The sequence below is a fragment of the Stigmatopora nigra genome, chromosome 2 (assembly GCF_051989575.1).
Source record: "Stigmatopora nigra isolate UIUO_SnigA chromosome 2, RoL_Snig_1.1, whole genome shotgun sequence".
Classification (NCBI taxonomy): Eukaryota; Metazoa; Chordata; class Actinopteri; order Syngnathiformes; family Syngnathidae; genus Stigmatopora; species Stigmatopora nigra.
Genome location: NC_135509.1, coordinates 3,588,539 through 3,603,248, shown reverse-complemented (window position 1 = coordinate 3,603,248; position 14,710 = coordinate 3,588,539). Strand labels below are relative to the sequence as shown.

The 14,710-nt window shown below is 36.4% G+C and overlaps 1 protein-coding gene across 1 annotated transcript; it reads left to right on the top strand.

The window, feature by feature from the left end:
• Window positions 1–1,059: 1,059 nt before the first annotated feature.
• On the top strand, window positions 1,060–14,697 carry slc16a10 (solute carrier family 16 member 10). Its single transcript, XM_077739602.1, has 6 exons — window positions 1,060–1,550; window positions 8,082–8,226; window positions 9,423–9,843; window positions 10,911–11,054; window positions 11,575–11,803; window positions 12,396–14,697. The coding sequence occupies exons 1-6, from the start codon at window positions 1,232–1,234 to the stop codon at window positions 12,611–12,613; spliced, it is 1,476 nt and encodes a 491-aa protein (XP_077595728.1). The 5' UTR covers window positions 1,060–1,231; the 3' UTR covers window positions 12,614–14,697.
• The last annotated feature ends 13 nt before the right edge of the window (window positions 14,698–14,710 follow it).

Here is a 14,710-nt window from a genome sequence, read left to right as displayed (position 1 = left end):
AAGGAATTGGCAGTGCATGGCATTATTCTCAGCAAACTATAAGTAAAACCTTGTGAAATACATAAATATTCCTACATTATAAGCGTAAATAAATGTGTTCTAATTCTGCTGTGGCCAATTTACCAGAAAAACACAATCAAATAAGTACTGTATATGACCAATCAAACCCCATATGCAAGTTACATAATGAGATTTTTGTTCATATGTTCTGCAGATGTCAATAAAGTTCATCTACGTCCTGAGCAGCAGAAGTCAGAGTCCTGTCAAATAGGAACAGGAAAAGAGGAACTGGAGCCCCCTAACATTGAAGCGGAAGAAGAACCAGAGCCCCGGATTAAAGGCCAAGAGGAGTAGCTGCAGCTTATTACATTGTAATAAGTCCTCATTGTTAAAAAGATGCAAGCTATTTTAATTTTCACAACCCAAATATAACTTATAATATGATAAAATATGAGTTAAGTGTTCATAATGGGACTTGTATAGATATATTCCTATAAAGACATTGTTTCAATTGAATACAACCTTAATATTAAAACCTGATTTTGTTACAATGCATACACAGGCGCGTAAGCAGGTGTTTATACACGTGCACATACATATACACACATACACACATGCACATACATATACACACATGCACACATGCACATACATATGCACACATGCACACATGCACATACATATACACATATGCACACATGCACATACATATACACACATGCACATACATATACACACATGCACATACATATACACACGTGCACATACATATAAAGACATACACATACATATACACACATGCACATACATATACAGTATATTTAGGTGCATGTGTGTATATTATACACATACATATACGCACGTATACACATACAAATACACGCGTATACACACGTTTACACACTCATACTTTGGGTGGTTGTCTTTTTAACATTTCGACTGGAGGCTGCCCTTACCACAATGTGTCGCAGACATCGGTTGTCCAATCAGCAGCAGTATATCCCGAAGCTCTGCCCCGCGTGCTGGCTATTTATAATATTGCAACAGCAGCATTCTTGACACTCAGTAGATGCGAGATTACCCCGAACGCGGCAGCTGCTGCTTCATCCGCGGATGCTGCCATCACCTTCAAACACAGGAAAAGCAAATTTCACACCACATTTCGGATCCACATTTTCACATCACTCTTGCTCTTGATTTGATTTTAATTTAAAAAGTTGACACGTAGACAATGGTACAGGGGATTACCGCCTCAGATGGTGATGTGGCGACCAAGGTTCAGGTCCCGACTGGCTCGCCAATCGAGGGGAAACTAGCCGATGGGGAGCCGGAGAAGAAAGAGAACGGGGACAGCAAGGTGATCGTCGCTGATCAAAGCCCCGAGTGCACATTTGTACATCCAGAAGGCGGCTGGGGATGGTTGGTCATGCTCGCCGCCATGTGGTGCAATGGCTCAGTGTTCGGGATCCAGAACGCCTTTGGCATCCTCTTCCTCTCCCTCCTCCGGGAGTTTGGCTCCGAGCACGATGATGACCTGCGCTTCCGGACAGGTGAGCACACCGTGAAGCTAAGGCAATGGAGAAATTAATAAAATAAAATAAAATATTGTTTTAAATCCAAATTTGCCTTACATTGGTGTATCTATTACAGTCACACCTTGATATACGAGCTTAATGCGTTCCGGGACTGAGCTCGTATATTGAGATATTCGTATCTCAAATCAACATTTCCCTTAGAAATGAACTAAATAGAAAAATACATTCCCATCTTCTGATTATTCAATGAGATCATAACATAATAATAGTTCTAGACTGAAAATTACAACAGCTGTTCCTTTTTGTCTCTGTCCCGTAAAGGTATATGTACTCTCAATAAAACAGGAAATACCAATGTCAAAAGGATAAAAATGTCCTTGGGAGGATTTATGATGTTTAGGCGCGCATAGTCTCAACAACTGGCTTCCTTTAAACATTTCAATACCCATGAAAATAATACCACGACATACCTTGACATCTACTTAAAAATGCTTACTTAAAATTGTTAATGTTTAAATATATTGTATACTGAGTAAACTTATTTTTAAACTTAAAAATAGAGTAAACAGTTCCTTCTGCAAATACAAAAATGAATGGAACTTGAGCATGTGCACCAGTTTTGTTCACTCTGCAACGAACAAGCATCTAAGAATTTTTACATGAATAAACAGGTATTATAAGACATAAGATTAGCAATTACACAGTCAATTCATTTATTTATTGAAGTAATTTACTAAATCTTAAGACCAGCAGCCCTGAAGCAACTAGATCAAAAATGGATGAGCATGTCTAAAATCCCACAAAGAATCACCTAAATTCAACTAAAACATGTTTTTCTACAAAGCACAGCCTTCTCTACTTTGTTTAACAAGACAAAAACTAACATTTTTCGTACTGCTTATCTTTGCAAGGGTTACTGGGGTGCTGGAGCCTATCCCAGCCAACTGTAGGTAGTAGACGGTAGACATACTGAATTGGTAGCTGGCCAATCATATGGCACACCATGACCAACAACCCTTTAGGCTAGACTCTCACTCAGATTTAAGGATCAGGTTTAGTTAGAGTGGTCCAGTTGCCTAACATGAATGTTTTTGGAATGTGGGAGGAAACCAGAGAACTGAACAAAACCCACACATTCACAGAAAGAACATGCAAACTCCACACATGAAGGTAGGAACCCACAGCACTGCTGTGTTGATAACATGGAAACAATTTGAACACATAAGCCAGTTACATAAACATGGTTTAAGTCCAACTTTTTACATTCCCACAGTTGCTTTGTCTGATTTCAACGTGAGGGAAGACACCAATCATTATGACAGCACGCCTGTGAACTCTGGCCATTCGGGGAAAAGGAACTATGTGTGCACTCGAGCACACTACTGCAAGAACTACATGTGTACAGGAGTGTGCTCCCCCCAAAATATTTACAGGGTCAGCCAGGGAAACAATGTAGCAGTATTGCAGTTTAAATGGTTCATTTCCGCTTACAGTGCTCTCCCTCTTGCAGTCACCATAATTAATAGTCACTTTAACAAATACTGCTTCAACAACAGCCACAAAGTAGCTCTTAAGGCCAAGTTACAATTGATGTTCTCTGCATTCTAAACATCCTAATCTTAGAAAGAGTTGAAGAGCTCTTAAGTACAACTATTTCTGTAATGACTTGCTGATTGGAAGGATGGTGCAAAGTGCAAAGAAAACAAGCAAAGAGTTGGCACAATGGATTTTAAAGTTATTTTACCGTATTTTCACGACTATAAGGCGCACTTAAAAGTCTAAAATTTTCTCTAAAATAGACAGGGCGCCTTATAATCCAGTGCGCCTTATATATGGGAAAAATGTCATTCATTGAGAGTGCGCCTTATAATGCAGTGCGACTTATAGTCGTGAAAATACAGTACTTTGAAATGGACAAAAAAACCAAATAATGACTCCTCAATACAAATTATTTTGTGACATTTGTAAATCACACATTGAAAAAAAATGCTGTTTGACCACATTTTGTTGGTGGTGTCAATCTAAAAAACACTATTAAACATCCTCAAACTTTTATACATTTGAAGTCCTACTATCACCTCATATTTACAATTAGCATATCAGCATAGTAACTACTATACCGATACATGGAACTATTCTCTACATGTGGATACTAGGTGGATTACGTGCTGTTCTTACATTGTGAATTCTCTTTCCAAAACTGTGTTGACTAAACGTGACCTCCCAATCAACCAATGGTCATTGATGACTCTGGGGTGGAGTGGCTCAGCCCATAAACGTGGTTGACCAAGGGCAGGATCAGCCTATACGTATTCGTGCAGTGCTCTCTGGTTCCCTCCCTGTGGGAATATGTTAGCTGCTTGGTCTTACTTCTAATGTCAGCAAAGCCAAAGACCTTTGTACTGAAATCAGGCTTGACAGTCAAAGCTTGTACTGTTTGAGTAATTTTCCAGTCACTTGCCCTGATGTGTTAAACTGACATTTACGATCAGTCATTTAGTATTTGTTTGAGTATTACCTTCATTTCCAAAACACACAATCAGGCAAGTTACATATAGTTTGTGTTTTGTTTTGTCGGAGAGAAAATTGGCACGCTGACAGCTACTCAAATGTTGAAAATATTATTTTAGTATCATCACCTGTGTGTTTTGTGTCCAAGGTAGCCAGGATGTTTTTAAAAGATCACTTGATCTTCCCAAAAACCTGTTCCATACAAGACAATACTTTAAAAAAAATGAAATTAAGAATTATCCTATTGGCAAAATCATTTATTTGTTATTGGGAGTCCTGGTTTGGCATGCACTGTCCTTCAAATATTGAAGGTAAATATTTGAGATTGAACCAAGAGTGGATTTTCTTTTCCCTATGTTGCAGAATTTCTGCTTTAATATGTTTAGAGAACATTTTATGTGAAGTTCTGATCTATTATTGTTGTCTTTTTAAATCTTACCCTATTTTACTTAAAAAAATGCTGTCTGACCATTGAGTAAAAATCCAGTATCTCTATATAGAGATACTATAGAGGTTGTAAAATTCTATGAGATTCTGAACAGATGGTCAGCCCAACTATCCTATCAAAAAAACAAAAACAAACAAACGTGGATTAAGTCTGGTTAATGATTGATCAAATGCTTGAACTGGCTTTCCGCGAAGGCTGTAGAGAGCTAAAGCAAAGTAAAGGTAAACATGTTGGAGGCCAGCTACCACTTAAGTGCTAACACGAGGGCCAATTGTTTATCTTTCGGCTTCTAACGTGCATCATCAGGCTACAATTCAAGGGACCTGAGAATTTCCAGCAAATGACTTTAAAGGCCTTGTTCTCAGGCAACTGATTGGCTGTCAGCCAGGTGGAAAAGATAATGGTGTTATCTCTGCTTTTTCTGTAGATTGTAAGGGGGGCGGCGGGGGATCGGCGGGTCAAATTCACTATTTGTATCGGCAACATGATGGTATTTAAAGATAAAGATCACGACATGTAATGTCAGCCATACGGTATTGAATTTATACATACATACATACACATACATATATATACATATACACACACACGTGTGTGTGGGTATATATATATATATATATATATATATATATATATATATATATATATATATATATATATAAATACATATACACATATATATATATATATTTCCCTTTATATGTAGAAAGGCATTACTACTTTTGTTATGTTCTTACAATACTAGTTGCGATTTTCAGGTCACTTTTTGTCGGGTGATCGGGTTCAAAGATGTAGTGCTTCAAGCTATTTGAAGTAGAACATGACTTGGGCCAATTGCCTTGTCTGGTAACCTGTTACGTAGGGCTCAGAGTCAATGGTGGATGTCATTTGGACTGAAGGGAATCCTTGTATTACATTTTTTCAATTTAGAATTTTTCTTTGTCTGAATCCTTAATGATTTTGCTGGAGTAAAGCGGATGAAACAATAACAGCAATTTCCTGTTGTCTTTCATGGAGTCTTCATATTTATTACTACATTACTGTACATAGCTTAAAGTGGGATGATATCTCCATGTGAGACGTGTATATTCTATTCAATTTGACTTAACTTGAAGCAAAAACCATAAGTAGGGCAGTGAACAAAATGACTTTGAAAAGTCTAGGTTGCAAATCCAGTGTATACATTTAAACCAGTTGATCACAGTCTGTATCTCTCTACTTTGTAAAAATATTTCTACGGAAAAGTTTCAAGTATTCTGACATAGCGTGTAAGATTAACAGTTTTCCAATGAATTGGAGGGCATCATATTAAAAACACTATTATTCACATCTACACAACACTGTAGTCAATAATTATTCAAACTAATTCATGGTATATTGGAGGAAACTGGAATACTTTAGGGTAACCCACTGAGAAAACAAATGAATATACTTATAGTAGATTTTCATGGGGTTTTAATGGGGTTAGGAGTTATTTGAAAGTACAGTAGGTTCATAAATTGAATACAGTTGGCCTACCACAATCCTTTTGGGAGTACCGGTTCATTTAATGATATTTTTGTGCCATTTAATGTTACTAGAATCACAAGGTGAATTGAAAAATATGATAATTAACCTTAAATTAAGACAAAAATGCAGTGTAGTTATCCTCACAAGGGTCACAGGGGGTGCAGGAGCCTATTTACTTTGATTTATTTATTTTTCATACATTTTTTACTGTATTTATAGACTCCATGTAGAAGCTGAGTGAACGTACTAAAAAAAAAACACAGTAAAGAGGGAGAGCGGATACTTTATGTCACTTGGAGGACTGTCCTATATTTTGGGATAGACCTGGGCGATAAAACGATAACGATAATTCAAACTATTTAAATTCAGGATTTGTAGTGACTGTGTAATCAAATTTTTTAAAAATAATCTCTCATTTGAAGTTAGAATTCACCTTTTTAATTCAGCCCAATTTCCACTGTGAGTGTGGAAGGAAGCTTCTTCCCCCAATAATAATATGGTAACCTGACCCACTCGTCTCCTGTTACTTGAGAAAAAATTCAGCCAGGCCAACACATTCTAACTTCAGCTGCTCCTTTTTTCTCACAGGTTTCCCCTAACCACGTAGCAGAAGGGAAGAAAACATGTTTTTTTCACTCCGAATTTTATGTGCCGGATTGTATGTCCCTTTTTAGTTTGTCTTTATACTTCTGTTATTGTCTAGTACATTGGGGTGTGTAATTGGGGAATCTACAAAGGCTATGAGGGCAAAACTACTAAGTTTTTTATCCTAAGCTGCATATGACAGCAGAATTTTTTCCACAAAACATGCTGATCATGGTTAAAAAGAGAAGTGACTGTTTCCTGTAACGGTATTTGTTCTTTCAGTTACAATTTTATGTCCAAGCTACGAGGCATGGTGTACAAACTATACTCTTGCCTGGTGCCCAGTTTAATACTTCTTTGTCGTTGTCCTTATACTTTTGGGTTATTTGTTCCATTAAATATTTCAACTTGGAAAGCTGGTATTGAGTCATGTCTAACTGCCATTGATGATAATAGACATTCAGTCCAATTTGACAGGGGGTTTACTGCCCAAAATGGATTGTATGTCAATATTTATCAATGACAACCAATGGGATAATACTTAAAATACCATTTAAACCTGATTTATTTCTTTACCTGATTGTGATTCTAAGGATTTTGTTGAAAGAGGCCTTTGGAGAAAAAGATTTGGACACCACTGAGAGATAATTTGCTAACAATGAGGCATGCCAAACATTTGTTTTCTTAGACAACCTGCATAAGTGACCCACCGGCTGGTGTTAACAGACTTCCCATGTGTTTGTTACAACAGCCTTCCTTGGTGTAGCATTTCACTCTTGGATGCAAGTGAAAATTAGAGTGTGAATGTGAAAATCATTTTCTTTTGGTGTGGCCAACCACTGTGTATACGTTATGCCATCATCATGAGCAGAATAGAGTATATAATATTCCTGAAAGTAGCCAGCTAACATAAAGCAAAAATAGAATAATTCAACTCTTTTTAAATTTGAGCCAAAATTGAATATTCCTTCCTTAAAATTCACTTTTGCATACTTTAAGAAACCTTCCTTCCAAATGTTGCTATTTATACAAATTCGGTTATTCAATGTATTAGTTTAATAACAATTTGTGTTAACAGTGGACTTATAAATATGTCCGGTTACATCTTTTTTTAACCTCTGCATCTTAAAGTACACTTATACTATTTTGAAAGTATTTTAAGGTTTGTTTGTGATTCACAGTCATTCCAAATTGATACTTAAGTACAGCATTGTTTCCCTCAACAATACTTTCAAACCAAGCCTCTGACTTCTTCCTGTCTTTAAGTGATTCTTCCCTTGTCCTCTTTTGACAATTCACAATCAATTACATGGACTAAATATAAGACACCTCCCATGTGAGTGAGTCACTACAATAGCAAACTCATTGATTTTATTCGTCTATTTGCGGATATTGCTAAAATGGAATGGATACATTTGTTTTTGTAGTCTTTTTAATTCCCACTTCTGACTATTTGAAAAGATAATAACATGTTTTTTCTGTCTGTCCTGCAGCATGGGTTGGTTCACTCTCCATGGGGATGATCTTCTTCTGCTCTCCGATTGTCAGCGTCTTCACTGATATTCTCGGATGCAGAATTACGGCTGTTGGTGGGGCCGCTGTCGGCTTGGTGGGCCTACTAGCCAGCTCTTTTGTCAAGTAAGTCAAATTAAAACTTGGCAAGTTTAAAATTCAGTGCATATGATAGACAATCTTTTCAAGTTTCCCCTCAATGGCGTCATCTTGACCGCAAAACCCTTCAAATTTTGCAAAAATTGCGGATTGAGGCTGGACTTGTATAAAAGAACACACATTGTGGGCAATCACGAGCTTTCAAAATGGACTTTATGCTTACGTGATTTCACTACTGAGGTGATGTGGCGTCTTTAGTACTCTGTTGTCAATCATATCTTGGAATAGCAAGTCATGTCTTGGAATGTCATAATTATGTAAGCACAAGTAAACACTCACACCAACATGTAGAAATCCCTGATCTTTATAACGTAGTCTCTCTAGTACTCTCACTTCTTCAACCCTTTCAAATATTCTAAGTAAGTTATTAAACACCTCTCTCTTATCAAGTGACTGTTGAACTGCATTTCATAAATGATATGAGTATTTATTGTTGTGGAAGTAGTAAAGTTACCTGCTTTGCTGTTGCAATTCGTTGACCTGTCAGGACTTTGGAATCCAAAAAAAATCCACCAAAAAAATCAAAAGCCTTTATTTATTGTCCTCATACACAGCTGTGTATAACCAAATTAGTGGTCCTACTCCACAAACTGTGTTTTCCCAGTAAAAACTTAAAGAAGTAATATCAAAATACAAAAAGACATCTAACAAGGTAAATTCTAATCAACATGAGGGACCAATCTGTGTTCTATGTTATTGCTATACAAGTTAAGTGTAATTTAAACTCATCTCATTTTCGGAACCGCTTTATTCTCATTGGGGTCGCTGGGGGTGCTGGAGCCAATCCCAGCTGTCAGAGGCTGGGGACACCCTGAATCGGTGGCTAGGCAATCTCAGGGCGCGATGGCCACTCAATCACTAATTACAAAAAAATGTCAACCACTCACAACCATACCTTGCTCCAATGGCCGTTTTTTAAACCTTCCTCTTAAATTGGCATTTGATACACATTTAATAATGGCCGAATGTTGACAAGTAAATACAGCCAATATTTGGTCTCTAATGTTTTTCATATCTTCTACCATGTACATTTAATTGTACATGGTTGTTGCATTTTCTGACTCTCACAGCCTGATTGATCTAATGTACTGTATAAAAATCTAATGATAAGATTACAGATTCAAAATGAATTAATATGTGTATTTTTGTATATCTCCCTGCAGGTCTTTAGGCCCCCTGTACTTCACCTACGGCATTGTGTTTTCCTGTGGCTGTTCCTTTGCCTACCAGCCTAGCCTAGTCATCTTAGGCCACTACTTTAAAAAGCGCCTTGGCTTGGTGAATGGCATTGTGACTGCTGGCAGTAGCATATTCACCATCACTCTTCCCTTTTTGCTGTCTGGCCTACTGGAAAGAGTGGGCCTGCAAAATACCATGCGTTTCCTGTGTATCTTCATGTTCATTCTCATGTTGGCTGGCTTCACCTATAAGCCTCTGCTGCCAGTCAAGCCCAGAAGCACAAGTGGTTGTCCATCTCTTAAACAGATCTTCAATGTCAACATTTGGAAATCTGTGGGATATCGCATTTGGGCTTTCGGGATCCCAGCAGCCCTTTATGGCTATTTCGTGCCTTATGTTCATCTGGTAAGTGTATTTTTGCTACTCATTTGCTCCTTTTTGAAGATATGAATCTTTTTACATTTACTCATTTTCACAGACTATTAGTATATTAATTGTAATTTCTTGTAAAGTAGTATAAATTGTGGGATGAGCAAGGGAGAGGCAAGTTTGTCCATACACACACGAGAACAGGATGTTTCCATGAACACATAAATTGAAAAACATGTACACATACGCCAATAATACACAATTTATTGATAATTTTGATATTAGATTATTAGATAGGAATGTTGTCACCCCTTCCAGCGTTCCAAGGATTTAAAAGCTGTATAGTAACTGTAATATCCACAGTGAAATTGTTATCTAACAGTGCTTAGTTGTACAGTGGCCTCACAAACACTGCATATTTGTATCATGCATAATTTGAATTTTTTTTTGAACGCAATTGGAAGACAGGTAAAAAATGGTGGTTTCAAATAACGCATTGTTCTATTTTCCAGGAAAAGGGTACACTGGCAACCTCAAACACAAGCATTATGTAGTAATTTTACATAAGAGCTTCAAAATTGGTGCTTGAGTATAAGTGCTGACTTTCTTTCTTCACAATAGTGATTCTCAATCACCTTCTTTATTAGTGTTCTATGGAGTAATGGACCAGTCTGCTGGTTATGACAAATGGACTGACATTGTTTTGAAGTCTCACAGTTGCTGTTTGTTTATTGTTACCTGTAAGTTTTTCAGTAAATTTATTTCCGAGAGCCGCTGTGGGTAAAGGTTTTTGTTGCAACTGATGCAGCAAAGGCATTTGAACCAATGAGATTTTTGCAGAAAAAAACAAGAAGCACCTGACTCCAATCCACCGATTCTACTTGTAGGACACCATCTTGGTTAGAATGAAAAACTGCGCCCACTGCAGACCTTTATGGAATAGTTTAAGTGATAACTTAAGACATATACGTATTAATTGTGTGCAAAAGGGTGTGTGATTTCAGTTTTGGCCTAAAACATGATGCTTTTACACACAAAGCGAACTATCTGCCATGATGTTGGCTGTTTGATCCAGTAAAAAAGAAAATGTTTCTGGTCCACAGATGAAGCATGTCGAGGAGCGCTTTGGGGTAGACTCGAATAAAGAAGTTTTGCTCATGTGTATTGGCATCACATCTGGTTTTGGACGCCTCATCTTTGGAAGGGTTGCTGACTATATTCAAGGTGTTAACAAAGTCTACCTGCAGGTATTTATATATTGATTTATGTTGATATTTTGCGTGTTTGCTAAAGTTTATTTGGCATAAAAATAATGAGGCCATTATGTGAGGTACTGAAAGAGATTTATATATTTGTGATCCAAACAGTGGGGTATTAGTAACAAAATAATCTGAGTTTCACTAAAACACAGTTTAATTGAATTGAATTGAAGGCCTTTATTGTCATTTGACAAGTATAATGAGATTTAAAGATTCACAGTGAAGTGCACAAATAAATAATCAATAAATAAGTAGTCAACAAAGTCAAATTATATTAGTATTTTCTTTCTGATGTTTAAAGTAGTCCTTAAATTATTATTGCTGTATTCTTTAGATTCTTTAGAAGTATTTAGTATTTGTTAAATGTCTGGAGCTTCAATTTTGAGAATTTTTCTAAACTAAAACAGAATCTCATTATCTGCTACCACAAGCTTTTTGCAAATTTGTATTACAAAAAGTGACGATACTAACAGAGACTTTATATGTAATATGTGATCAATTCTACCAGGTGACTTCCTTCCTCGTTATTGGCCTCATGTCGATGATGATCCCACTTTGCCACATCTTCGGAGGGCTGATTGCTGTGTGTTTGCTCATGGGAATGTTCGACGGCTGCTTTATCTGCATCATGGCTCCCATCGCCTTTGAGCTTGTGGGAGCCGAGGATGTATCTCAGGCCATTGGCTTTCTCTTGGGCCTGATGTCAGTGCCCATGACTGTGGGACCCCCAATAGCAGGTAAAACAGAAAGGGGAATTGACTGTTTCTGTATTTGTAACTAAAAAAGATGACTGAATCAAGGGTATGGCTTATATGCGCACAAGACTTGTTATACTCTTTTTCACCACTAGATGGAACATTTACTATTTGTTGGTTATTTTCTGTTTTGCAATAAGAAAACAACCATTATTGGATGAATTATTTGCTTGTGATATTGACTCTAAAAAAACTGGTTTTGATTCATATATTATCTCATAAAAAGCACTTTTGATCATTTTTCTTAAGATTAATTAAAACCATGAATATGGAGGTGAAAATTGTGAATTGGGAGGGGCTTATAGGCGATACATTTTAAAATTCAATGATTTAATGCAATTTTAAATGTGCGGTTATACCCTCGGGTGGCTTATATGTGAGTAAATATGGTACTTGCTACTTGTAATAATGTTTGGTAAATCCAATTGAGTAAATCCCAAGATTTATGATTGTTGGTACACATAAGTGCATTTTATTTGAATTGATGGAAATGTGATCTCACGTTTTAAGAAAATGACAGCTAAGGCGTTAAATAAGTCTCAATATAATAGTTTTGTTTCCCTTTTTAACATAGGTTTCCTGAGGGATCGACTGGGAAACTACGACCTGGCTTTCTACCTGGCAGGCATCCCACCACTCATTGGAGGGGCTATGTTGTGCTTGATCCCCTGGGTGGAGGCCAGGAACAAGAAAGCCAAAGAGGAAGCGCTTAAAGACGTAAACCAATCAATGTTAGATAACAAGAAGTTGAAGGAAGATGCACAATCAAAAACTGGGGAATCAATCTTCTAAATGTGACAACAAAATAGGTGTGTGATGAAGACAGCAAAAAAAAGTGAAGATCCCAATGAGTTGCCTTGAATAGTAAGTCCGAAAATGACAACATGAAAAGTGTAAGAGGTTGGATTATTTTAAATGAATATGTATCCGATCATAATGTACTATGCAAAGAAATTGGAAGTGTTTAAATTCTGGAAAAAAAGACTTTTGCCTTGCAGGATTTTAAAATATTGCAATGTGAAAAGATAATTTGACTTTTCTCGTCATACTTTGAAACTAATTACCATATTTTCTCGCATATAGGCCGTATTTATTGCTAAAATTGCGAGAAAATATGGTCAATTTAGGTTCCTATTTCAGGTATGACCTTTACATATGTTTGGGATACATTGCTCTTACTCATTAAAGTTCCTATTTAGTTGTTATTTCAAGTAGTTGGTCTTGAGAAATACGCCTCAACAAGCTATCAGCTTTTTTTATGCAAGGTCAACGTTTTACTATACTATTTAACACTATTTACCATGGTAGAAAGGCTTGTAAATTTAAATTTGGCAACAAAATGACAAGGACTAATGACAGCAGAATGCCCTGAAGATACACACATTACTGTCATGTGTTTGTTACTTCAACACGTGATACTACAACACAAGGAGTACATTGTGTACATCAAAATAACTGAAGATCATACAAAGTAGCCCAGTGTATAAGAAACAAATCATGGGCCTTTTTTAGGAGAAATATCTTTAATCTGAATCAGGAAAATAAACACTATGTTCGTGTTTATTTAATCATTGATAAGAGCAACATGTCCCAATTTGTGTAAAAGAGAAATGACAAATGTTTGGGCACTTAACTAGTTTTTTATATTCTGCCAGCTGGCATTTAAAGATGAGACTTGTGTATTTTTGAAAAAAAAACAAATGAGCAGCAAACCTAGTAAATGTTTCAACCTCCCGCTGATTATAATTTTTACAGATTGACATGAAATAGATTGACATATAATCTCCCTTTTCAATGAATTGTTCCTTTTTGGTGTGTCTTAGTTGTACTAACATGTATTTGTATGCCAAACTAGGCACTGCAAAAAGGACTGGGAGATTTAGCCGTATTGACTAAAGGTCGACTTAAGTCAAATGAATCATTAACTCGATGCGCAGTTTACTAAAAGTGGAATTTCGTTTTATTTATTTCTGTGTTCTTGTGCAAAATGACATGCTGTAATTTGTAGGCATTTGCTTATTTAGTAGACCAAACTTATTTCCACATGGTGCACCAATCAAAGAGAAATCATATGATTATTTGTATGTTTTTTTGCTTGACAAGCATGTGACACAATTACCTCAGATGTGAAAAGTAGAACCGCCAACATGTCCGTCCATACAACAAAGTCGTTGTAAATGTATCACCGTCATGCCGTGAATCCTTTTACATCGGTAATGTTTACTTATTATGAACATTGTTTCTTTCATATCATTGTATCACAGTAGTTGCCTCTATTCAGGTCAGTCATTTCCTTTTGGGTTGACTATTGTCTTTTTTTGGAACTAATGGGACAACCTGTTTAATTACTGAATGTACATATTTGCCTTTGCTTTGCAATACTTAATTAGTGTGTGTACTTTTACAAATTCTTCTTGAAATGTGATCCATGCCACCCAAAGAGACAACATGAGTGTAAAATGTATATATTTTGACTTTCTTCGCAGTAATTACTTACAAAAGTGCCTTATATATGAAAAAAAGCCTTAAGTTTTCTTGCATTTTTTTTGTTTAAAAGATGTAATGCTTTGCTGCACTCATTTTTGATGAGCTTATTGCATTTTTTATGTATTATTTCTCTTTGATATAGCCAAATTTAAGAGTGGATGTTGGACTAGCTGCAAATATATATTGATCTCAGTGAAGACAGCTACTTCCGTCCTTTTTTAACTTGTCCAACTTGTTTCAAAAGGTCAGATATGACGTTTGTTTGCTCTGTGTTAGGTTATTTACCTCCAGATTCCAAGTAAAATTGCAACGTCATATCTACTGAAGGATGCCACAGTGAAATGGATTTTATGAAAATTGTAATAAAAGACTTCAGTATTTTCTTTGGACTTTCTACATAGT

Excerpts from the sequence above, each read along its gene's own strand:
- slc16a10 (XM_077739602.1), top strand. The coding sequence starts at position 1,232 with ATGGTACAGGGGATTACCGCCTCAGATGGTGATGTGGCGACCAAGGTT. Across the intron at positions 8,227-9,422 it reads CTAGCCAGCTCTTTTGTCAA|GTCTTTAGGCCCCCTGTACT; the intron begins GTAAGTCAAATT and ends ATCTCCCTGCAG. Across the intron at positions 9,844-10,910 it reads TCGTGCCTTATGTTCATCTG|ATGAAGCATGTCGAGGAGCG; the intron begins GTAAGTGTATTT and ends TCTGGTCCACAG.